Source organism: Tachyglossus aculeatus, chromosome 2 (genome assembly GCF_015852505.1).
Source record: "Tachyglossus aculeatus isolate mTacAcu1 chromosome 2, mTacAcu1.pri, whole genome shotgun sequence".
Lineage (NCBI taxonomy): Eukaryota > Metazoa > Chordata > Mammalia > Monotremata > Tachyglossidae > Tachyglossus > Tachyglossus aculeatus.
Window position 1 is genome coordinate 33,310,353 of NC_052067.1, and position 25,481 is coordinate 33,335,833.

Genomic DNA, 25,481 nt, shown 5'->3' on the forward strand with positions numbered 1-25,481 from the left:
GAGCTCCACTTTCCCATCTCCCTCCTCTCCTTCCCCCTAACATCTAGCAGCTTTCACTAACTCCTTCCACTACAGGGTGGAGAGATCTCCTCTCCAAACCCCTGCACTGCAAATATATTTTGCCCCCATGGCTGACCAGTAAGAAATCTTGCTGGTGACTGGCATTTTATCAAAAGCTGAAATTGCAGTTAGAATAGACCTGAAAAGCCATCTCTGGGGCTCCGTAAACAGATGGGCCCAATATCAGCTTTTCAAGAGGTAAGTGGCTGTTTCTGAATCACTGGAGTGGAATACAGGTGACTCTCCATTCACTTCACTGATATCAGCTCTTGGGAATAATAATAAAAATGATGGCATTTATTAAGCACTTACTATGTGCAAAATACTGTTCTAAGCGCTGGGGAGGTTACAAGGTGAATAGGTCGTCCCACGGGGGGCTCACAGTCTTAATCTCCGTTTTTACAGATGAGGTAACTGCGGCACAGAGAAGTTAAGTGACTTGCCCAAAGTCACACAGCTGCCAACTGGCAGGGCGGGGAATGGGGCGATTGGGCGGGGGCAAGCAGCAGCCACCCGCCCATCAGATCACAGCCTTGGCTGACGACTGAGGGCAAAATGGCTCGCGGATTCAGCGAGAACTGGCCTGCCAGCCAGGCACTGGTCACATCTGGAGGAGCAATATGATGGGCGGCTGCAGGAGAGTCGTGGACCGTGGGAGCAGGAGCTACCTGTCACCACAAAAAGCCACGTCCCGCTGTGGTCGGCATGGCTACTCCGGCCGTAGAGATTAGGGGGAGGTTTATTTCTGAGAAATAAAGTGTGCCAATTGCTGAACTGCCAACATTTTCGCCTAATAATTTCCCCTTTCCGAAGCTGACGTTGCCTGGCTCATTAGCACAAGATCATAACTAAAGTTAATCCCCCAGACACTGAAGGAGCAGTAGGCCTGAAAGGATTGAAGTGTAAAATCAACCTCTACCACACTGTTAAAAAGACGTCAGGTTAAAATGTCATTTTATTTCACATAAATTCTACTGGCTGGCTATCAGGTATAACTTACTTACGGTCTGCATTTCACACACAAAAACCCGAGAGTTCAGAACTTTCAACACGAGTGGCTCTCCGCACATGCCCCCAAGCAGGTTATCTATAATGACCCACCCAGGTGCCCTATACGTGAGGAATTATGAATGAAGAAAGTCTCGCGGGCATTAGAAAAATCATGAAATTGCATAAAGTCTGAGCTAATACTTGTCATCATCCAAACCATTCAGGAATAGGTTTCTCATCCATCAACCCATCACTTAGTTCAGTGCTGTTCAAGAAGACTCGAACGGTAATCGCCAGCCTTCTTACCAGAGATAATGCGGATTGAGGGCTGTCCGGAGTCAACTTCAATCCTTTTCTTCTTTGAACCTGCTGCCGCTACCACCATTTCTCAAAATGAATGTGCTCCTTGGGAACATGATGGTTTTCTAGTTGCTTGGAGAAATGCTCTATCATCGGTGGGGGGCCACAGATGTAAAACCTAGTGTCTTCAGCCACGTGCTTGCCTACTTCCTTTGCAGATATCCTTCCCCCTAATCAAAGAGAACATTCACCAGTTCAGACCCTTCCCGCCTGAACTCCTGAAGTGAGAGAGGTTTGACCCCTGGGGCTTGCTTTGAAGGACCGAAGTTTTCGGGCAGCGCCTAGTGCGGGGTTGGGGCAACCAATGCCTGTGCAGTTGGGCTTCCGCTGACATCAATAATCAATATTGACTGATTGGCAACAATATTGACATCAATAATCAGTTTTGCTATTGATGCCTGCCTACTTGTTTTGTTGCCTGTCTCCCCTTTCTAGACAGTGAGCCCGTTGCTGGGTAGGAATTGTCTCTATCTGTTACCAAATTGTACTTTCCAAGCTCTTGGTACAGTGCTCTGCACACAGTAAGCGCTCAATAAATACAATTGAATGAATGAATGAATGAACATTAGGGTCTGTTTGGGCCAAACCCCTAAGGAGGGAACGGAGAGAATAAGCCTCTGGGGTTCCTGCACCACAGACAATAAAAATGTGACAGTGGGAGGCTGATTCCCTGGCATCCTTTAACGTGCTCGTTGACTGTTGTTTTGTTCAGATGTAATACAGCTTTCAGCAAAGTAAATAAATTGTTAAAAAAAATTTATGGGGAGAGCAAAGCACATGGAATTGAAATTACCATTAATGGCAAATGGAATCAATTCAGCCAATTTCTATGTGCATACTTGAGGGATGACTCAAAAGCCACCTAAAAAAACCCGCAAAAATGGAATCCTTAATAGGGTAAGTGGACAACGTCTCGAGTTTAAGCCCAATGAGGCTGATCCCCTTTTTCCATGCCGACCTCCCCCCAAACGTTAACAACGCTCAGCACGTTGTTGAAAACGCCAAATTCTCGTTCTCTCCGCTCCGGGCTTGGCCCGCTCCCTCGGCCTCGATACGGTCACGTGGCATTTGGGCAGCGCCCATACTCACGGGTGATGTACGGCTGGAGGTCTTCACTAATTTGGGCAGACTGCTGTGTGACATGGAGACTGCATGCAATCTTCCCAGGAAACTCATTTGTCAAATTGAGGATATTTTTCTGGAATGTTCAACATATTTGGTCAGACCACAATTTTGTAAGCCAAAACAGATGTGGGCAGAGTCCCCCGCTCATTCACTTTCAGCCCGGACTCCAATTCCGCACACGTCTCCGAGCCCCTCGCTCTCTACTTAGACGCATATTGTTTGCAGCCCAGCAGGCCGGAGTATTTAAAGAACACAGGGACTGGGCTTGAATGGAAATATGAATATACCACCAAGCAAGTGTATTACTAACTCTTAGGATTTTTCTTTTTCTCAGGCACTGGCAATTAGGGCTGCAGTTTTACTGACCACATTTGTGCTTCATAACTATTTCCGCTCTTTTGTTCTTTTTCTGTGCAGCTGCAGAGCTGTCACAAGTGACATGCTTCCCTACCAACCACTCATAGTCTAAATGGAGATGGGAACAATCGGGGCATTTCACTTAGCCGGGGAGTTTGGTCCGGACCACCCCTGGGGACCCCCGACTGGCCAGATGGCCCCTGGGGTTTTAGTATGGCCAACTTGCAGGCCCCCGACTTACAAAGAACTACGGGGCTGAAGAACAGGAGGGTGGACGAGGCCCGGTAGATGATTTCCAGGTCTCGTCCAGCACCGTGATTCTAGGATTCAGGTGGAGCCACACTTAATGAGGGTATGTGCCAAGCACTGTGCTACAGGTCGGGGTAGATACAGGATCATCCGGTCGGACACAGTCCCCGCCCCACGTGGGCCTCACAGTCTTAAGTGGGAAGGTGAACAGGTATTGAAATCTCATTTTGCAGATAAGGAAACTGAGGTACAAAGCAGTTAAGTGACTTGCCCAAGGTCACACAACGGGCAAGTGGCAGAGCAGGGAGTAGAACCCAGGTCCTCCGATTCCCTGGCCGGGCTTCTTCGCGAGCAGCGTGGCCTAGTGAAGTGGCTCCAGCAACTTGTGCCACAGTTTTCTCATCTGTACAAAGAGGATTCAATACCAATCCTCCCTCCCCCTTACCCCGTCAGCCCCACAGGAGAAGCAGCGTGGCTCAGTGGAAAGAGCACAGGCTTTGGAGTCAGAGGTCATGGGTTCAAATCCTGGCTCCGCCAATTGTCAGCTGTGTGACTTTGGGCAAGTCACTTCACTTCTCTGTACCTCAGTTACCACATCTACAAAATGGAGATTAAGACTGTGAGCCCCCTCGTGGGACAACCTGATCACCTTGTAACCTCCCCAGCGCTTAGTACAGTGCTTTGCACATAGTAAGCGCTTAATAAATGCCATTATTATTATATGAAAAAGAGGACTGTGTCTGTTCAGAGTTTCTTATTCTATCCCGTGGTCAGCACTTAGGGGGTGCTTAGTAAATATCATTATTACTCTCATTAGCCAGGGGGTCCCCAACAACGACCCATCCACACACAGCACAGTACTAGTAAATGGCTCCTGAAAATGTAAAAGTAGCTATCTCTTTTGAACATCAAACTGTTCTTTCGCTTTTCTTCAGAAAAGACATTTCAAGCACCGCGCAGTTCGGGGTGTGCATTACCAAAGAGGGATCAAAGATAAGCAGTTTCATTTTGTTCGAGCTTGACATCAATATCCCTACAACTAACCACAAGTCTGTTTACATGAAGCCATGGGGAACAGAACTTTTTTTTCCCCTTACCTACCTTAAATAGCAGCTCATCCGCGTCTTTTGCACTGTAGTACAGCTTTGCCGACCCCATCTCATACCCGCTTCCTTTGCACTCTCGGTGTCTATGGAGATCAGCTACATGTAGCAGTATGGAAAGCAGAGGGTTCACCCCTACACCCCCAGCTATCAATACGAGGTTTACGGGGGAGTCCGCCGGTTGAGGATCAAAGAAGAACTCTCCGCCCACTCTCAAAGCCACTTCAGAGTCAAGGGTACACTACGGCAGGAAAAGAATCAATCAATCAATTAATCAACCAATCGTATTTATTGAGCACTTACTGTGTGCACAGCACTGTACTAAGCGCTTGGGAAGTACAAGTTGGCAACATATAGAGACAGTCCCTACCCAACAGTGGGCTCACAGTCTAGAAGGGGGAGACAGAGAACAAAACCAAACATATTAACAAAATAAAATAAATAGAATGGATATGTACAAGTAAAATAGAGTAATAAATATGTACAAACATATATACATATATACAGGTGCTGTGGGGAAGGGACGGAGGTAAGATGGGGGGATGGAGGGGGGGTGAGGGGGAGAGGAAGGAGGGGGCTCAGTCTAATCTTGATGATCTTGGCTTTCATTACAAGACTTTTCTCCACCCAAAAATCCACATTTCTAAACAGAAAACTCTGTGTCAACTAGAACCTGGCTGCAATTGAGATACACTGATATTTGCTGCTATTAGGCAAATGCTCTACATGAGACATTATGTAATACTAATAATAATTATTATTAAGGTATTTGTTAAGCACTTACTATGTGCCAGGCACTATACTAAGTGCTGGACTGGACACAAGCAAATCAGGTCGGACACAGTCCCTGTCCCACATGAAAGAAGGACATTTTATCGGTGTGACATTCAACCAAACAGTGCTTTAAGAAGAGCTCCTTCAATTATTCAAATAGCTTGTCAGAGAAAAGCAAATAGACCACTTGCGCACTGCCCAGCTCGTGGATTCCCAGGCCCATCAAGTCTCTTCCTTTCTTCTTTGGCCCCCATATTCTTTGGTTGGTTGGGCTTCCCGCTAAATCAGCCAACAACTGTGTGTGAATTGAAAGGCTTCCCTCCCTCTTCACAAATACTGGAATCACTGAAGTCTGTGGTGGATGAACGTTACCTAACACAGACACTGAATCTCTTCTACACCAATATTCCACTTCCAAAAACAGTCAGGCGAAAGGGCTGATTTTAAGAGCAACGACAGTGTACATCTGGTGTTAGCCACATTTAAAATTCTGGGTTCAATTTGGGGAGAACTTGGAGAGTGCACTGGAGAGAAATAAAATTGATTAGAAATGGAACACATATATAGAAGGCTATTTAGGAACCAGGATTATTTGGCTCCTTAAAGGGAAGCAAGCCGATGAGAGTCTTCAGATACATGATAAAAGGTAACCAGTGACTTTTTTCACAACTCTACTTCATACAGACTAGAAAGAAGTGGCTTACACTGTTACAAGAAGTAAGGCCTAAGGTAGAAGTTGCTGACTTGAAACGGTCATTGGCTTGGCTCCCAAAAAGAGATTTTGGAACTTGTTTCTGTAAAAAGACACTCGCAGAACTCCTCATCTTCCTACCCAAACCCTGTCCTCCCCCTGACTTTTCTATCACCGTAAAACTACCACCACTGCTAATAAAAATAATAACAGTAATTGCAACATTATTAAGCACTTACTATGTTCCAAGCACCATATTAGTATGCCGTATTGGGTAGATAAGACAAGATAATCAGGTGAGACATAGTTACTGCCCAACATGGGACTCGCAATCTGAGTACGAGGGAGAATAGGTATTGACATCCCATTTTACAGATGAGGAAACTGAGATATAGAGTAATTAAGTGAATTTGCCCAAGGTCACACATTAGGCAAGTGACGGAGTCAGGTTTAGAGGCCAGGTCCTACAACTCCCAGGCCTGGGCTCTTCACTCTGGGCCATGCTGCATCTCACGACACCACCTTCCTCGTCTCACAAGCCTGCAACCTTAGCATTGTCTTTGATTCACCTCCCTCATTCAACCACATGTTCAATCCATCACCAAATCCTGTAGGTTCTACCTTCAGCAAAGCGAAGGGAAGCAGCGTGGCTCAGCGGAAAAAGCCCGGGCTTGAGAGTCAGAGGTCATGAGTTCTAATCCCGGCTCCGTCCTCTCCTCAGAGCGCCAGAGAGGCCCGCCATAGACGCCCGGGACTCTGTTCCCGAGAGGTCCGCCCGCCCGCCATCACACCGCGTAGCACCCGCTGCTCCCGGAAGGCTCCTCTCCTCCGAGCACCGCCATAGACGCCCCCTGCTTCCACCCCACCATCTGCCACTTAAGCGACCTTCCTTCCAGTGCCCCCCAACCCCCCTTCCCGGTCCGGTCCTGACTGACTCTTCCCCCGCCCCACCCCAGAAAAAAGGCCCTTGTTAGCACCAAGTTACATTAACGACAACCTCATTCGCACCTACTCAGGCCTCCTGTCCCGCCATCGACCCCGGCCCACATCCTCTCCCGGGCCTGGAATTCCCTCCCTCTGCCCATCCGCCAAGCTACCTCTCTTCCTCCCTTCAAGGCCCTACTGAGAGCTCATCTCCTCCAGGAGGCCTTCCCAGACTGAGCTCCTTCCTTCCTCTCCCCCTCGTCCCCCTCTCCATCCCCCGCATCTTACCTCCTTCCCTTCCCCACAGCACCTGTATATATGTATATATGTTTGTACATATTTATTACTCTATTTATTTTACTTGTACCTATCTATTCTATTTATTTTATTTTGTTAGTACGGTTGGTTTTGTTCTGTCTCCCCCTTCTAGACTGTGAGCCCACTGTTGGGTAGGGACTGTCTCTATATAAATACGATTGATGATGATGTTGTCAGCTTGTACTTCCCAAGCGCTTAGTACAGTGCTCTGCACACAGTAAGCGCTCAATAAATATGATTGATTATCTGCTGTGTGACTTTGGGCAAGTCACTTCACTTCTCTGTGCCTCAGTTTCCTCATTGTAAATTGGGGGACAACCTGATTACCCTCTATCTACCCCAGCACTTAGAACAGTGCTTAGCACATAAGCGCTTAACAAATACCAACATTATTATTATTATTCACAGCATCTCTAAATATCCACCCTTTCCTCTCCATGTAAACTGCTACCCCATGGCTGCAAGCACTTATTCGTAACGTCTGTTCCCCCCACCCCCCCCAGACTGTAAGCTCGTTGCGGGCAGGGAATGTGCCTGTTTATTGTGCCCAAAGTCACAGAGCTGACAACTGGCGGAGTGGGATTTGAACCCATGACCTCTGACTCCAAAGTCCGTGCTCTTTCCACTGAGCCACGTGCTCTTTCCACTGAGCCACGCTGCTTCTCTACACATAGTAAGCACTTAACAAATACCATTAAAAAAGGGGCCTTCCCCACTAACCCCCAATTTCCCCTACCCACCCTCCCCCTGTACTGCCTCCACACTCAGATCTTGTACCCCTTAAGCACTTGGTATTCACCTCACCATCACAACATTTACATACAAACCCTCACCATCTGCCACTTCCCCTATCTATAATTGAGTATCTGTCTCCCCTTCTAGGCTATAAGCTCCTTGAGGGCAAGGATTGGATCTACCAACTCTATTGTATGCTACTCTCACAAGTGCGGAGGGCTAGGTGCTAGGCACTCAGTAAGTGCTCAATAAATACCACTGATTCACTGAGGTGTAGTTCTGTCTTGAGGCAGAGGAATGGACTTTGCATGCAAGATCCCAAAGCTGGGCCAGGAAAAAAGTCAAAGGTCATCTTTGGACAAATGAACCTTTAGTAATAAACCTCAAAAACAAAGACGTATTGCCAATCTTGACTATTCCTTGAGGATGTTGCTAAGAAACTACACATTTATTTAGAGAGACATAACCATCTTCAGTGGAACAATTATAGAATCTACTAATACCTGGAGAGAACCAAGTACCATTTTTGCCTTTTGGTAGTTGATAAAAATGCCAACCAAGAAGGTCATCGGGAAATGGCCAAAAGGCTATTCAACTTAACAGCTTTCAACTAAAGGGGCAGTGAATTTAAGTTCTGCCTTGCTTCTTTTTAGGGGGAAGATGGAGAGGGAAGAAGGGAAAGGATTTTCAACAGGACTGTGAGCTAAACAACTACCTGAGAGTTCTGTGCCACAAAAGAAGTAAGGATGACTGTATTTATTAAGTGCTTACCTTGTGCCAAGCACCGCGGCGAACACAAGATAATCAGGTCGAACAGTTCCCATCCCTCAAGGGGCTCACAAACAAAGAGAAGAGAGAACAGAATTTTCTCTCCCCATTTCATGGATGCGGAACCTGAGGCACCCAAGATCACATAGCAGGCAAGGGGCAGAGCTGAGACTAGAACTCAGGACTCCTGACTCTCAGTTCCAGACGCCTTCTACAAGGCCATGCTTCCTCTACAAAGACAAACAATGGTTTTCCAGTCTACTGCCCCCCTACTTAGAATCCCTCTGCAATTATGGCTCTGATGTGCCTCAAATAGGTAAACGTAAAGAGCTGAACAGCTTAATAAGAGAAACAGTCACTGGGGAACGGCTCCCAAAATGCAAAAAAACCCTGCATCAAGGCTGCCTGTGGGCCCTCTTGGGTGGTGGGCGGGGGGCTGATCCTAGCAACGTTGCTAGGAGTTCAGGCAACTTGGTCAATAAGCAAGCATGCAACTGTGATCATCTTAGACACTGCTGCCGGGCCTGACCTCCCAGCCACACTGCAACGACTCCGTACGGCAGGCCGACCCAAGGTGACTGGAGGATCGTCCACAGAGAGAAAGGGCAATGGGGTAGAAAAACAAATCCACCCACCCTTGTGACATAACTAAGAAGTGAGGTTAGATGAAGCCATACTCAAGAGGGGAGAAAGCCTGCCAAACTAAATTTAGCCACGTGTACGCCAACATGCAATCAGCTCCAAGGCTTTCCTGAATATGGGCACATCCGGCCCTGTAGCCATGAGGAGACTGGTCATTTCTGACCCCATGAGAGGGAATCTCACGAATCACATTTCCAACTGGACTGGGCTGCCAGAAAAACCCCTTCAAGACGTCATTCTACAACCGTTTCCTTCCTGAGCTGGAGGCGGCCGATACGCTGTGTCCCTTCTTCCACCTTCGGTGACCTTGATGTGGACGGGAGACGGGGGTAGAGGGAAGAGTGTGGCACTCCACTAACGCCTGGCTCACTCAGAAGCCCTGCTGCCGCCCCACGGCACCAGAAAGACAGCATCAGAGAACATCCACCACTCAGACCATAAGAGAACCGCACCGTCAATAGCAGAGGAGCATCTGTGCCTGGTAGATAGCAAGTCCTCAGCAGTGCTTTAGGAAGGAGGGTCTGGCAAAACTCCTTGGAAAGTTGCTCTGGAAAACGCACAACAAGGGAGAAGAAATGGGAAGAGACAAGCAGGGAGCACTGGATAAAAGCTTACACCCAGCACCAGGTATAGAACAACATACTGGACGATTCCACCTCAAGCCTCCTGAGGGGAAAGTGAATGTAATCTGTAAGAAGAAAACTGATGGATCCCCTTACTATAAAGGAGATAATTACGTTAGAAAATTTTTCCCACTGCATCTATTGAGTTCTCCATTCTAGGCTGCTGGTGATACAGACGCAGAACCATCTGATCAATGCTCTCAAGACAGAAGACAAAAAAGGCTAAAAAGCAACTGTTACTATATAAGGCATTTAACACGATAGGCTCTGCCCTTAAGGAATTTACTCTTTCAGACAGAAAAGACCACAAACCCGTTTTTAGTAGGTGATACAATAGCACTGCGTCTTTAACGGAATTTCCTTCTTTAATCCATAGTGAGGGGACGCAGGTGAGAAGCGGCGTTTGGGGAAGTCACAAATAGAAGGTGAGGATCGGAGGGAAAGGTGGATGATGAAGAGAAAGAGTGAGGAGGAGGAGGCAGAGGGAAGATAAGTGACCTGTCAGCAGGCTAAAAATTTGGCTTCCCAGTAGCCATGCATCTTGGCTCACAGCCAACCCCATCCCCTATTCTATTTATTTTATTATTTTATTTTGTTAGTATGTTTGGTTTTGTTCTCTGTCTCCCCCTTTTAGACTGTGAGCCCACTGTTGGGTAGGGACTGTCTCTATATGTTGCCAATTTGTACTTCCCAAGCGCTTAGTACAGTGCTCTGCACATAGTAAGCACTCAATAAATACGATTGATGATGACGATGATCCCCTCATGGGGCAGGAGAGAGGAGGCCAAAGGACCGATCCTATAGCAGTTCTCGAGCGATTAAATGAAGAAAAAGGATATGACTCAGTAAAAAGACATAGAGATGGAGCCAGGCAAAAACAAAGACACAGACACACAGAGAGTTTCTCTCTTTCTCTCTCCCCCCCACCCCACTCTCTCTCTCTGTCCCATCTGCCAAATTGATATTAGGCCAAATTGTCCTAGTGAGATAATGAATCGGCTCACGTATTACAGATGTCACTCCACCCAAAAACTAAACTTCTTGAAAAAAAATGAAGGAAGACGTTTACACCTCCAAATGGACAGTTGGAAACGTCCAGGTGATAGCGTGTTTAAAATGCATGTTTCTCTTACCTGGGTGTGAACCCACAGAGCGGGAGGATGGTCAGTATATTTCACGGCCAATTCTATTATCCTTTCTTGTTCCAGCAAGCTGGGGCTTGAACAAATTGAGAACCCACCAACTTTGGAGACTCCAGGAATAAAGAAATCGACCCTAAAAGGGAAAACCAACATCAGATAATTAAAAAAAAACCCAAAGAACACAGCAAATATTAACAGGCTGCATAACTTCCTGATTTCCTACTCATCCACTTCTCTTCTTCCCTCGAACTAGAAGGTGGTACTTAATAAGCTTTCAAACTTTAACAGCTGCCAAAGGGCAGGTGCCCCTATTCTGGTTATTTAGGACAACAGAGCCCAGAGCACCTACCAAAAATTAAATCAGAAATTCAACTAGTTAAGAAGTGTGGCCTAGTGGAAAGAGCAGGAGCCTGGAAGTCGTAGGACCTGAGTGCTAATCCCAGCTCTGCCACATATCTGCAGGTAACCCTGGGCAAGTCACTTAAGTTTTCTGTGCCTTAGTTATCCCATCTGTAAAGTAATAATAAAAATAATAATAATAATGGCATTTATTAAGCGCTATGTGCAAAGCACTGTTCTAAGTGCTAGGGAGGTTACAAGGTGATCAGGCTGTCCCACGGGGGGCTCACAGTCTTAATCTCCATTTTACAGATGAGGTAACTGAGGCACAGAGAAGTTAAGTAACTTGCCCAAAGTTACACAGCTGACAATTGGCAGGGTCAGGATTTGAACCCGTGACCTCCAAAGCCCATGCTCTTTCCACTGAGCCACAGTGGAGATTAAGACTGAGAACTTGTGTGGGACAGGGACTGTGTCCAACCCGATTATCTTGTATCTACTCCAATAATAATAATAATAATGATAATAATAATAATGATGGCATGTTAAGCGCTTACTATGTGCAAAGCACTGTTCTAAGAGCTCAGTACAGTGCCTGGCACCCACCAAGCACTTTACAAATACCATTAAAAAAACAAGCATTAGGAAAAGAAAAAACTGCATCTGAGTCACTTGGAGCAATACTATTACAATTGGATTCTTCCTCACACACCTGAAAAATAATGAAAAATCATCAGGAAGTATGTCCAATTTGAAGATTTCTCTTTTGCCAGTAACAGCGGCTTTCATGCAAAATGCATCCTGCTTCTGGCTGATCTCTGACTTTCTTTTTTTATGGCATTTATTAAGCTCTTAAACTATGTGCCAGGCACTGTAGGAAGCGCTGGGGAAGATAATCAGGTTGGGCACAGTCCTTGTCACACATCAGGCTCACAGTATTAATGCCCATTCTACAGATGAGCTAACTGAGGCCCAGAAAAGTGAAGTGACTGGCCCAAGGTCACGAAGTAGACAAGTGGCAGAGGCTGGATTAGAGTCCAGACCCTCCTGACTCCCAGGCTGGTAGTCCATCCACCAAGCCATACCTCTTCTGTAAATACCCTTTTCTTTTAAAAATGCCTTGAGAGTGGTCATCATCATCATCAATCGCATTTATTGAGCGCTTACTATGTGCAGAGCACTGTACTAAGCGCTTGGGAAGTACAAATTGGCAACATATAGAGACAGTCCCTACCCAACAGTGGGCTCACAGTCTAAAAGGGGGGAGACATAAATACAGAGTAGTAGTCACTCCCTATCCTGCTTTCATCCTGACTTCTTACTCGGTTTTCCACCAATATACCTCCCTTTGATGTTCAAGTAATAATGTTCTCAACATTAATTACTTAAGTCCTGAGATGCAGTCAAGTGATTTTTGTGTTTTCTTTCTCTCTTCAGTCACTCCCCAGTCTTTGCTTCTCTACCCTTCTGACCTCTCAGCAGTCCGCACTGAGAGCACTCAGAAATACTTGGACCCCTTGCTGTGAGCCCTCCCCCAACACACACTCCTACACATAAACACACACACTCCTACATATAAACACACACACTCCTACACATAAACACACAAACACACACTCGCTAGACATCCGCTTCTACACTGGCTTGTTTCTGTCTTTTGAGCTCGAGCTCTCTGGGCTTCATTTTCTCCTTTAGTAACTGCATTTCTTCTTGATTTTCATAAATAGGTAGGCTGGTGCAAATGATTTTTAATATTCCTTATGCTTTAACGTGTACTTTATTATATTATCTTGCATTCCCTTTCCTCTTTCTCACTCTCCCAACCCAGTTGGCAACCTTGGCAGTATCCTTGATTTCTTCCTCACTTTCAACCCCCATACTAAGTCTTTTGCCAAAGGCTGACGGATTTTCCTCAGATACCGTATCTTCGCACATGGTATTCCTCAGATACCCTATCGCCACACATAGTAAGCACTTAATCAATCAATCGCATTTATTGAGCGCTTACTGTGTGCAGAGCACTGTACTAAGCGCTTGGGAAGTCCAAGTTGGCAACATATAGAGACAGTCCCTACCCAACAGTATCTTTGCACATAGTATTCCTCAGATACCCTATCTTCACACATAGTAAGCACTTAATCAATCAATCATATTTATTGAGCGCTTACTGTGTGCAGAGCACTGTACTAAGCGCTTGGGAAGTCCAAGTTGGCAACATATAGAGGCAGTCCCTACCCAACAGTATCTTCGCACACAGTATTCCTCAGATACCCTATCTTCACACATAGTAAGCACTTAATCAATCAATCGCATTTATTAAGCGCTTACTGTGTGCAGAGCACTGTACTAAGCGCTCGGGAAGTCCAAGTTGGCAACATATAGAGACAGTCCCTACGCAACAGTATCTTTGCACACAGTATTCCTCAGATACCCTATCTTCACACATAGTCAGCACTTAATCAATCAATCGTATTTATTGAGCGCTTCCTGTGTGCAGAGCACTGTACTAAGCGCTTGGGAAGTCCAAGTTGGCAACATATAGAGACAGCCCCTACCCAACAGTGGGCTCACAGTCTAAAAGGGGGAGATGGAGAACAAAACCAAGCACACTAACAAAATGAAATAAATAGAATGGAGATGTACAAGCAAAATAAATAAATAAATAACTAGAGTAATAAATATGTACAAACATATATACATATAAGCAGGTGCTGTGGGGAAGGGAAGGAGGTAACAAATGCCATTATTATTATTATTATTATTATTATTATTATTATTATTATTACTATTATTATTAGCTGGGGCGGGTGGGGGCTGGCTCTCTGTCCCTTCCCTTGCCCCCTCTACCTCAGTCTGTGCTGGAGGGCTTAACTCAGAGGCCCCAGTAAGGCAAAACAAGCTTGCATTCCCCACACCCAGGAGTCTCTCCCTTGCAGAGCAGCCACAAACACAAACCCAAACCCTGGGAGATAGATGGTCACCCTGCTGAGAGATGCCTACAATTTTATGGCTGGGGATCAACACAAATTTTACATCTGAACGACGCAGTGTACAGTCTGTGTGGCATAAAAGCAGCAGGTAAGTCAGCCCAAGTGATACCATGGCTTCATCTCCTGACTTGTAGCTCCCTCTGCAGATAGGACACAGATAAAAAGTTTAACATGGCATTCGTCTGGTAAAACGGAATTTTCCATTTATCAATCAATCAATCAATCGTATTTATTGAGCGCTTACTGTGTGCAGAGCACTGTACTAAGCGCTTGGGAAGTCCAAGTTGGCAACATCTAGAGACAGTCCCTACCCAACAGTGGGCTCACAGTCTAAAAGGGGGAGACGGAGAACAAAACCAAACATACTAACAAAATAAAATAAATAGAATAGATAGGTACAAGCAAAATAAATGAATAAATAGAGTAATAAATACGTACAAACATATATACAGGTGCTGTGGGGAAGGGAAGGAGGTAAGATGGGGGGGATGGAGAGCGGGACGAGGGGGAGAGGAAGGAAAGGGCTCAGTCTGGGAAGGCCTCCTGGAGTAGGTGAGCTTTCAGTAGGGCCTTGAAGGGAAATGTATATATACCTGCACGTATATATACCACCGATTGCTCCTGTTTTCGGCTACAAAGACCCTCAAAATGAGATGCCTAATGCTAACCTCCTCAGTGTGTTGCGATCTCATCTATCTCTCCACAGACCCCTTGCCCACATCCTGCCTCTGGCCTGGAACGCCCTCCCGCCTCGAATCCGACAGACAATGACTCTCCCCCCACTTCAAAGCCTTACTGAAGGCACATCTCCTCCAAGAGGCCTTCCCTGACTAAGCCCCCTTTCCTCTGCTCCCATTCCTTTCTGGTACACCCTGACTTCCTCCCTTTGTTAATAATAACAATAATAATAATGGTATTTGTTAAGCGCTTACTAGGTGCAAAGCACCGTTCTAAGCGCTGGGGAGGTTACAAGGTGATCAGGTTGTCCCACGGGGGGCTCACAGTTTTAATCCCCATTTTCCAGATGAGGTAACTGAGGCACAGAGAAGTTAAATGACTTGCCCAAAGTCACACAGCTGACAGTTGGCGGAGGTTTTTGTTCTTTCCCCCTCCCAGCACCACAGCACTGACGTACATATCCTCAGTTTATTTATTTATATTAATGTCTGGCTCCCCCTCCTCTAGACTCTAAGCTCGCTGTGGGCAGGGAATGTGTCTGTTTATTGTTGTATTGTACTCTGCCAAGCGTTTAGTACAGTGCTCTGCACACAGTAAGTGTTCAATAAATACTAATGAACCCAGGAGGGTCTCGTGGCCCGCTCATAATAACAATAATGGTATTTGTTAAGCGCTTACTATGTGCAACTCTGAACTAAGATGGGAAGTGATGAAATGTGGGAGGCGGGAGGATGACAACGACACTCTTTTTGGTAAGATAAACCCAAATTGTGAACATCTGTAATAGCGAATTCATTTTACACAAGAGGACAGTTATCGAATATGTCGGCCTCTCCTATTCAGGAAACTGGGGTCTGCCCCTTGGCAGCCCTTCTCCAAAAACGTTACCGCAGCACCAAGCAGAGACCTATTTTGCCCCAACAGACAAACTGCAGGATACGAACACGTCCGTGGAAAGAGAAAATGGAAAAATGGAAATAACTAAAGCTTCCGCTTTTCGATGGGATAACTGCTAAACAATTCTAAAGGGTAAAACACAATCCCCCCACCCAGAAACAACCAACAAGGATTTAATATGTACCACCACACGTGTGCAAAGATTGCAGTAAATTGCTTCAGAAATGCATATAATTGCAATCAGCATCTTGTTTTCTGGTTCCAAACTCAAAGGCAGTCTATTAACACAAGATGGCTAAGTCAGGCTATTATCACACTTTCTATTATTACACACTCTCAATTCCAACAAAACCCGTTTCCAGATGGACAATGCCAAAATCAGTCGGTTGACTCCTAAAAAATATTAACGATGGCAAGAATTTTACTTCCCCAAATCAGCAACTACAACACCACTCTCTTCCACAAAAACTTCTGTTCAACTGGACCGCGTTTGATAAATACACTTGGGTTGTTTTCATTTCCCAGGCCCCAAAATAGCTTTTTTCTGATTTTCTATCACTCTGCTACATACTGAACATGTGGCAGGGTTTATGCATACTCTTGAGAAAGTTGACCTTCCCACTTTTTGTCCCCTGAAGGCTCACACCTTGGGCAACTCTGGATGCCTTCATTTCTCTGGGCAATACATGAAGGTTGCTTGCTTTTCTCAATGGTACATTGATATTCCATTCCAAAAGGCAGAATGAAACTATGCCGGAATAGTTGGATGCAGGGAGCACAGGATACCCAGCCTCCTGTTTGTTTGAGTACTATGTGAGATAGTGATTTTGATTGGTATCCATTGACTAATTGATCCTAGTAATTCTAGTGCTTGCCTGTCCCTCTTCTAGTTACGGATTTTTTGATGGAGGCCTTTGTTCACGAGCATCCCTCCTTAAGCTAATTCAATGAGGCCCACGATGTTCCAAACACTAGTGCTCAATGAGCTGTGAGGTGGTGGTGTGTTTTGGAGGGGGGGCAGGTTTTTAAGGTAGGTTTATGCATTATTCTAATAATTATAGTAACTGCAGGGCTGATCAGTCACAGTGACGGTCTCCAAAGAAAGAAGCAAGGTAAGTGGTATGTCTGTCTCCCTCTCCCCTTCACCCCACACTCTGGCCTCAAGCAAATCAGAGAGCAGAAAGGTTGCAAAACTGTATAGTTTACACCAGAAGCCCCAATCAATGGTATTTATTGAGCACTTACTGTGTGCACAGCACTCTACTGAGTACTTGGGAGAGTACAATAAAATGGAGCCGGTAATAATAATAATAATAATGGCATTTATTACTACGTGCAAAACACTGTTCTAAGCACTGGGGAGGTTACAAGGTGATCAGGTTGTCCCTCGTGTGGCTCACAGTCTTAATCCCCATTTTACAGATGCGGTAACCGAGGCCCAGAGAAGTTAAGTGACTTGCCCAAAGTCACACAGCGGAGTGGCATTCGAACCCATGACCTCTGACTCCAAAGCCTCTATCCACTGAGCCACGCTGACATGTTTCCTAACCACAAGGAGCTTACAGTCTAGAGGGGGAGACAGATATTAAAAGAAATTACAGATATGTACATGAGTGCTGTGGGGCTGAGGGTGGGGTGCCTAGCAAGGGCTTAAGGGGTACAAATCCAAGTGATGCAGAAGGGAGAGGGAGCAGGGGAAATGAGAGTGTAGCTGGGGAAGGCCTCTTAGAGGAGATGTGATGTTAATACGACTTTGAAGATGGGGAGAGTGGTGGTCTGTTGGACACGAAGGGTCGGGGGGAGTTCCAGGCAGGCCCAGTTCTAGCCCCTACATGTCCAAAATGCATCAAGGCAAAAGCGACAGCAGAATTCAGCTACTTAAGATGGTGCTGGGACATGAAATCCCGAGTGTGTGTTCCCAGAAGACTTCAGGATAAATAAATATTCATTTTTCTTTGAAGAAGTTTAATACAAGCTTATTTTAGGATTGGCTTGGAACTGATTTCAAGCCTAAATGAATTTGTTACGGCTAGTACTTAATGGTGAACTTGGCAAGCACTGAGGGCGAATCATCAAAAGGGAGTCAGTGAATAAGAATGCATTAATGAGAATGTGAACCATGGGAAGCGGTATGGCCTCATTCTGGAGACCTGGGTTCTCGTTCCAGCTCTGCCAATTGCTTGCTGTGTGACCCTGGGTAAGTCACTTAACTTCTCTGTGCCCTAGTTACCTCATCTGTAAAATGGGGATTAAATCCTCTTCTTTCTGATTTAAGACTGTGAGCCCTATGGGGGACAGGGACTGTGTCCAACCCGATTACCTTGTATCTACCCCAGCACTTGATACACTGCCTGGCACAAAGTAAGCACTTAGTAAGTACCATTCCAAAAAAACAAAACAAAACCAAAAAAACACAGCAAGCGTAACCAAATAAAAAGGGAAAACTTTGTTAAAAGAAGCTTTCCTTTCCCGACTTCTTTGATGCAATTCTGATAAGAAAACAAGGATGGTTTAAATGACTATGTAAGTGGCATACTTTCGGTTTTTGCATTTGTATAAATTGGTAATTTTTTTTCTTCCAAAAATAGGCACTACTGACTTGAGGGTCCAAACCCGACTCGGAGTCATGAGCAAGGAAGAGGAGGGGGCGGGATAGGATTCCTTCGAAATTTGGTCACCTACAGTGCCATGGAGATTCTGAAGAGTTGTTCTGTGGTGGGAAGGGCAGGACAGTTCTTTTAAAACCTTTCTCTTTTGACTTGTTTTTTTTCCTACACTACGGGTTAGCTATCTTGCTGTATTTTCTTGCCCCATTTATTGAGCACTTTATTAGGTGCTTACCAGCACTCACCCCCCTTCCACCTCCCCCCTAAACACACACACCTCCCACAAACCCCCCAGTTCATTAGCAGCAGAGGAACAGGAACGGCATCTTGATGCCTTCCTTGAGAGAGACAGCCACAGGACACACACATTAGCCTTTGAATACATCTCACATAAAATGAAGCAACTTACCACTGGCCAGGTTTAAAAGTAAAATCCTTATTGGCCACAAGCAACTGGAGCCTTTTAACTTTGGTGGACTCGTTGGAAGTCCCACATATTCTGGCTGGAGAAACGACCTAAAACCAAAGAAATAATTATTGTAGTACTTCTAACAAATGTGTACAAAAGAATAATGTAGACTGAAAATTGCCAGACGATACGTAGGGACGTCGAGCATGTTATATGGATATGGACATGGCGGGGACGGGAGAAGACAAAAGCTAACCTCTCTTTCTCTTGTGGCCGTTCTTTCAAGAGCATGGCCAAAGGCCAGGCTGCCTCTCTGGACTATGATTTATGGTCTGACTGGCTCACTGTAACCACTCGTGGACTTGGTCCAGTCATATGACCGGCCAAAACGGACTCTTCCACCATCAGACCTACCATTTGGAGAAGCAGCAGGGCTCATTTCGTCACACTCTTGAAGTCACAGCCAATTTGATTCTATGTGAAGCTGAGAAATGCATGTTTTTTTACTGCACTACTTATCACAAGAAGCAGCATGGCCTAATGGAAAGAACACGGGTTCTATTCCCAGTTCTACCACTTAGGCAAATCCTTTAACCACTCTTTGCTTCAAGTTTCCTTATTTGTAAAATGGAGATTAATCAATCAATCGATAGTAGTTATTGAGCACTGAATGAGGAGCACTGTACTAAGCACTTGGAAGAGTACAACAGAGTTGATAGACATGTTCCCTGCCCACAGCAAGCTCAGTCTCGAGGATTAAATACCTAGACTCCCTTCTACTCAGATTCAGGAACAGCATCTGACCTGATTACCCTGGATCTACCCCAGTATTTGGCACATAATACGCACTTAAATGCTACAATTGCTACTATTACTTTAGCTCATTTAATTCTAACTCCACCTTCACTGTACACTCACTCATTTACCTTCTAGATTACTTGTATCTCTACTCTTTAAAAGAACTGTCCACCAATCTGGGTTTATCAATTTGCAAGACTCTCTGAGCCTATTGCACTGGTTCAGGGAGGGAGATGGCCAAGCCTCAAACAGTGAGCTGTGGGTGGGTTCTTCTCTCAGGGATGAAGATTTCCTTTTCTTACCTGTACACCTGAAAACTCGATTGGCTTCTAAAGAAAACACCTGTGACATCACACGTGTTATGATGAACCCTTACATAATCTGGTGATGTCATGGGTGTGCCACACTGAAGCGGGGTGAAAATTAAAATGGTTCTGAGACTGGGGGCTGAGCCTCCCACCTGTCCTACAGGGACAGAAGGCCCCAGGACGTGGACCCCAGGCCTCTCCACCCCTTCCCCCTGTTCGTAGAGCAGCTCTCTCTCTACAACCTGATGGCAGCACGATGGGCCCACACTCAGACCTCGGTGGCCACGTCCCACACAAATTAGAGAAGCAGCGTGGCTCGGTGGAAAGAGCACGGGCTTGGGCGCCAGAGGCCATGGGTTCTAATCCCGGCTTTGCCACTTGTCAGCTGTGTGACTTTGGACAAGCCACTTCCCTTCTCTGGGCCTCAATTCCCTGATTGTAAAATGGGGATTAAGACTGTGAGCTCCACTTGGGACAACGTGATCACCTTGTATCCCCCCCAGCGCGTAGGACAGTGCTTTGCACATAGTAAGCGCTTATCAAATGCCATCATTATTATCCTGCCAGAGCCTGGGCTGGGTTGGCCCCTTCCACTTGGACCCAAGGTCTGTGGCGGCTTCACGCGACCATGACTGGAGGGCCAAGTGCTGCTAGCCTGGTGAGTCTGGGAGCTGCTCCTCCTTCTCCTCCTCACTCTGCAGGAAGCCCTCAGATCACCTCCTCCCAAGAACAGCTCTCCTCCCTCCCCCAGCCCCCTGCAACCAAAAGGATCCCCAATGTCAGCACAATAGCAAGTAATGAGGCAACAGAAAAGAGGCATGAGCCTCAATCCTTTGCCCCCAAAACCCCACGGTCATCAGAGTGCAGATGGGAGGGGGCCGGGGCATGGAAAGTGGCAGGCCGGAAGGCGAGGAGATGGCTGAGGTGCCGGACTGGACTGGAACAGGATGGAGAGATGCCACCTAGGACAACTCAACCTTCTTCAAACAGCATTCCACCCCCAGGGTCCATGGTGGTGCCCACCCCACCGCCCAGGGCCATGCTCGCCTCGCAGAGGGAGCAGATGGTGCAGTTGGCACACAGTCGCCACCCCACAAGGGGATTTCTGCATCTGCCCACCCGGGCCTGGCAAGTCCGGTGCAACTACAGTCCCAAATACCCAGGCTGACGCTTAGTGCTCTTCAGGAAAGTTCCAGCTTACTTTCACCTCTGCTTTTCAGTGACCATTTACGGCTCCTTGAAGCTTGGAAAGGCTAGGGCATAACTGTCCAAGGGCAGTGGAGAGAGTGGGGAGAAAGGTGGGCCAAAGAGGGAAATGGGTAGAGGAATGGGCTAGCAGAGAGACGAGGTGAGAAATGATGGTGGAATGAGCGGAAAAGGAAACTGAATGGGAATGTAGCTGATGTGGGATGGAGCAAGAGATCCACAGGGGTGAGTCACGTGAACGGCCGGGAAGGCCCCAGGAACATCCACGTAGATGTTGACGTTCCCTAGGGAGCAGTGGAGGTGAAAGAGAGAAAGGCATCCGAGTCACTGGGAAATGAAGGGATGGGACCAAGAAGACAGTAGGTGTCTGTGACTACTGACTACCTAGAGAGTAGACTGTGAAGGTGAGGATGGACGCAAGGGATGATGATGATGCTTCTACATACCTCTCCATCCATCCTTCCTTCCTTCCCCAAGCCCTTACGTCCTGGCTGCTTTGGAGGGAGTAGAGAACATTATTCCTTCCAAATCCACTTTTGCTTTCTGGTCAAAAGCAGTAGGCAAATGAATAGCTTCTGGCATTGGCTGGCAAGTTTTCTCATCGAGTTTTTGAAACTTTCAAGGCTCTATTAAATGGTGCCCTAGGATCTGAAGGAGACACGCACCACCCAAAAGGTGACCACATTCCCTTTCCACAGGTAAAATGAATAGCTAATAGAAAATTCATTCATTCATTCATTCAATCCGTATTTATTGAGCGCTTACTGTTTAAAATAATATCAACAAAATATGGCTAAAAGCATCTTTAGTTCTCTGTGGTACTTTTTCACCTCTATCCGGTCTAATTTATTTTGCCAAAATTAAAGGAAGAAGCAAAAATGTAAAAATGATAATGCCGTGGAAAAAGCAAAAATGTAAAAGTGATAATGACGTAAAATACCTACAGCTGTTATTTAATTACAAATTCTGACACAAATCTTGTACTAATCTACTCAGTGAAGGAGTCAGTCCCATACAGGGTTAAAAATCTACCTCAGACACGTGGGTGTCCTTTGAAGGTATTTTGAGCAGAATGTGTTTAACTCGACTCCTGCTATTTAAAGCAACCAAAAACATAGCAAGCCAATGAATAACATTTAAGAAAATTCCAGTATATTATCCTTCAAGCCTCTATTTCAAACTATCGCTCAAGCCCACCTCCATACATGTTGAGAGAACTATTTTATAAAGATATCAACACCATTAACATTTGGCATGTCTTAATTTACAAGGCCTTAACTCACATCTGTCAGCAGTAAGTTGACAAATGGACTCATTAAGCATGGACCAACAATTGGTGGTGGGGGAAGCCACAGTCTATGCCCAAGCTTGGAGAAGTAGTGGGCTCACTATCTAAACTCCTTCATCCTCCATGGATCAGCCACAAGAGAGTCTACTCATTTTCTAGGCCCTTCCTCTGGCCGGGAATTCCCACCCCCTTCATAACCAACAGGTCACCATTCTCCCCACCTTCTAAAAATCACATCGCCTCCACCCTGACAAAACCCTCATTTCACCTATTCTCCTTTCCTTCTGCTTCGCCTATGCGCTCAGATCTGCACCCCTTAAGCACTTGACATTCACCCCACCCTTCAGACCCACAGCACTTAGGTACAATTTCTTCTACTCCATCATTTCCCCAATTTGCAATTTATTTTGTCTGTCTCCCCCTGTGGATGGACAGCTCCCTTGGACAGGGATCACGTCTTCCAACTCTATTGTTTTGTACTCTTTCAAGCACTTAGTACAATGCTTTGCGTATAGTAAATACTCAACAAATACCACTGATTGTTTGACACTAGAGAGTAAGGTTAAAGCCCACCTACATGGGATATTTCTATTGAGAAGGAAAAGTTTTCATTTGACTAAGGGTGGGGGCAGAAATCCAAAAACATATTACTTTCCCTTTATCAGGCTTTAAAAGTCTACGTAAGAAAGTTCAGAGAGCAGTGCAGAAAAGAAGAAAATATTCTGCTTGGCTTCATATATCACTGCATGAGTTATGTATACAGCTTTTCTTTCATACTATCACCTCTTATTTAGGAACTACAAATAAGAGTGCCCAGCTTTGTGAATTAATCAGTCATCAGGATCCTAAAAATCACTATTTCAGAGGACCTAAATTCTAATCCTGGCTCCACCACTTGCTTGCTGTGTGACCTGGGGAAAATCACTAAACCTCCTCAGTGCCTCAATTTCCTCATCTGCAAAATGGAGATTAAATGCCCATTCTCCCTCCCACTTAGAATGGGAGCTTCATGTGGTAAAGGGCCCATGTCTGCCTACTGACCCAGGGTTTAGTCCACTCTGGCACATAGTAAGTGCTTAACAAATACCACAATCATTATTATTATTTCTACTCTAAAATGCTTAACTTTGTATTGTGATGTTATCTTTCACTCTGTGGAAAGTTTCTAATGTTTACAGCACAAGTGAAACAACAACAGAGGCAACCGTATAATTTTAATACATGACTGTGCTTGCTCTCATACTTACCGCATCAAAAGATTCTGCAGCTGAAAGTTTAACCGGCCATGCTCTAACTTGAAACACATGGCAGGAATTTAATTTCTTTATAAAACAACATTTGAACACTTCTACTGTCTAATAAAATAACAAAACACCTGCCAATTTATAATGGTCTACTTTTCAAAGCTTTAGCAGTCAGTATCAGCATTAAACAGGAAATAAAACCACACTGGTGGGGAAGCAAATTTTCACGTAGGGCATTTAGACCTTACGTTAAGGTGGTGGTCTCTATTCAGGAAACGGTTGGTCTCTGTACCGGAAAAGGAGCTTCCTCCAACCACTCCCGTTTGTTCTCTGGCTTAAAACTATTACGATTTATAATAGTCTACTTTTCAAAGCTTTAGCAGTCAGTATCAGCATTAAACAGGAAATAAAACCACACTGGTGGGGAAGCAAATTTCATGTAGGGCATTTAGATCTTATGTTAATGTGGTGGTCTCTATTCAGGAAACGGTTGGTCTCTGTACCGGAAAAGGAGCTTCCTCCACCCACTCCCGTTTGTTCTCCGGCTTAAAACTATTACACTAAAACAGGATTAGAAATGAACCAAAACAGGAATTTAATTAAGACTCACTCCAAAGACCCCTCTCAGGGTCGCACCTGGAGTTTCCAGTACTCTACCAGTCTCGGCTCTGGGAGGGAGAGTCGAGCAGAGGCTTACCCATTCCATTCCTAGCTTGGGCAGTGGCTAGTGAGTGGAAGGCAATCCGCTACAAGTCAAAATTTCCCCATGCAGCAGAGGCATGGGAGAGAGTTGAGAGTGGAGACTCAAGTTTACTACGAGGAAGGTGGCAATGGTAAACCACTTCTGGATTTTGACCAAGAAAAACTCTACGGATACACTCCCAGATCGATTGCAGATGGAGAGCGGGCATTCTGGGAGAGATGTGTCCATGGTATCGCCATGGGCCGGAAACGACTCGACAGCATAAGACAAGACATTCCTAACATGTCTGGGTGAAAATTTGATCCCAAGAAAACTTAAAACTGATTCGCAGCTTTTTTTTCCACCAATGTACTAATTTGAGACAAATTATGTAAATAGAGGATTTTTAATGGTAAATTTGTTAAGCGTTCACTATGCGCCAGGCACTGTACTAAGCACCGGGACATATGCGAGCTAATCAGGTTAGACACAGTCCACATCCCATGTGGGGCTCACAGTCTTAATGTGAGCCCACTGTTGGGTAGGGACCGTTTCTATATGTTGCCAACTTGTACTTCCCAAGTGCTTAGTACAGTGCTCTGCACACAGTAAGCGCTCAATAAATACGATTGATTGATTGAATCCCTATTTTAAAGATGAGGTAACTGAAGCACGGAAAAGTTAAGTGACTTACCCAAGATCACGCAGCAGACAAGTGCCTCAGTTACCTCATCTGTAAAATGGGGGCAACCTGATCATCTTGTAACCTCCCCAGCGCTTAGAACAGTGCTTTGCACATAGTAAGCGCTTAATAAATGCCATCATTACTGTTATTATTAAAAGTGATGGAGCCGGGATTAGAAACTAGGTCCCTCTGACTCCCTTTGACTCCTAGCCCTGTGCTCTATCCAGTGGGCCACACTGCTTTCTTGAGGCTGCAAGAAACACAATTAGTCCTTAAATACACTGTTTTGCTTCTTGGGTCACCTGGGCCTTCTATTTGAGAAAGAGTGGAAACTTCAATTTATGTGCTTTCCTGCTCTGCAAACTGTCTGTAGATGAGGGACAATTATTTTCTAGTCTCAATAATGACCAGGTGTCACTACTAACCCATTATGCACAACTACTAATTTTATTACTAGCCAAAAGACTATTCAGTTGAGATTCACATGTTC

General features: G+C 45.5%; 1 protein-coding gene and 1 non-coding gene across 3 annotated transcripts in view; one reads left to right on the forward strand and one right to left on the reverse strand.

Moving 5' to 3' along the window:
* Window positions 1–474: 474 nt before the first annotated feature.
* OXNAD1 (oxidoreductase NAD binding domain containing 1) overlaps window positions 475–25,481 on the reverse strand; it is a 47,056-nt gene continuing 22,049 nt past the window's right edge. Inside the window, exons 3-8 of one of the 2 annotated variants that reach the window (XM_038765489.1) lie at window positions 21,539–21,740; window positions 18,781–18,887; window positions 10,853–10,994; window positions 4,243–4,485; window positions 2,500–2,608; window positions 475–1,580 (exon numbers count right to left, since the gene is read on the reverse strand). In XM_038765489.1, the coding sequence (XP_038621417.1) occupies window positions 1,426–1,580; window positions 2,500–2,608; window positions 4,243–4,485; window positions 10,853–10,994; window positions 18,781–18,887; window positions 21,539–21,550 (768 nt within the window). In that variant the 5' untranslated portion in view covers window positions 21,551–21,740 and the 3' untranslated portion in view covers window positions 475–1,425. The remainder of the gene's footprint in view (window positions 1,581–2,499; window positions 2,609–4,242; window positions 4,486–10,852; window positions 10,995–18,780; window positions 18,888–21,538; window positions 21,741–25,481) is intronic. The other variant, XM_038765480.1, reaches the window with a different exon arrangement.
* LOC119925019 lies at window positions 24,243–24,378 on the forward strand. The gene has a single exon (XR_005449691.1). It is a non-coding gene; the product is annotated as a small nucleolar RNA SNORA7 (small nucleolar RNA).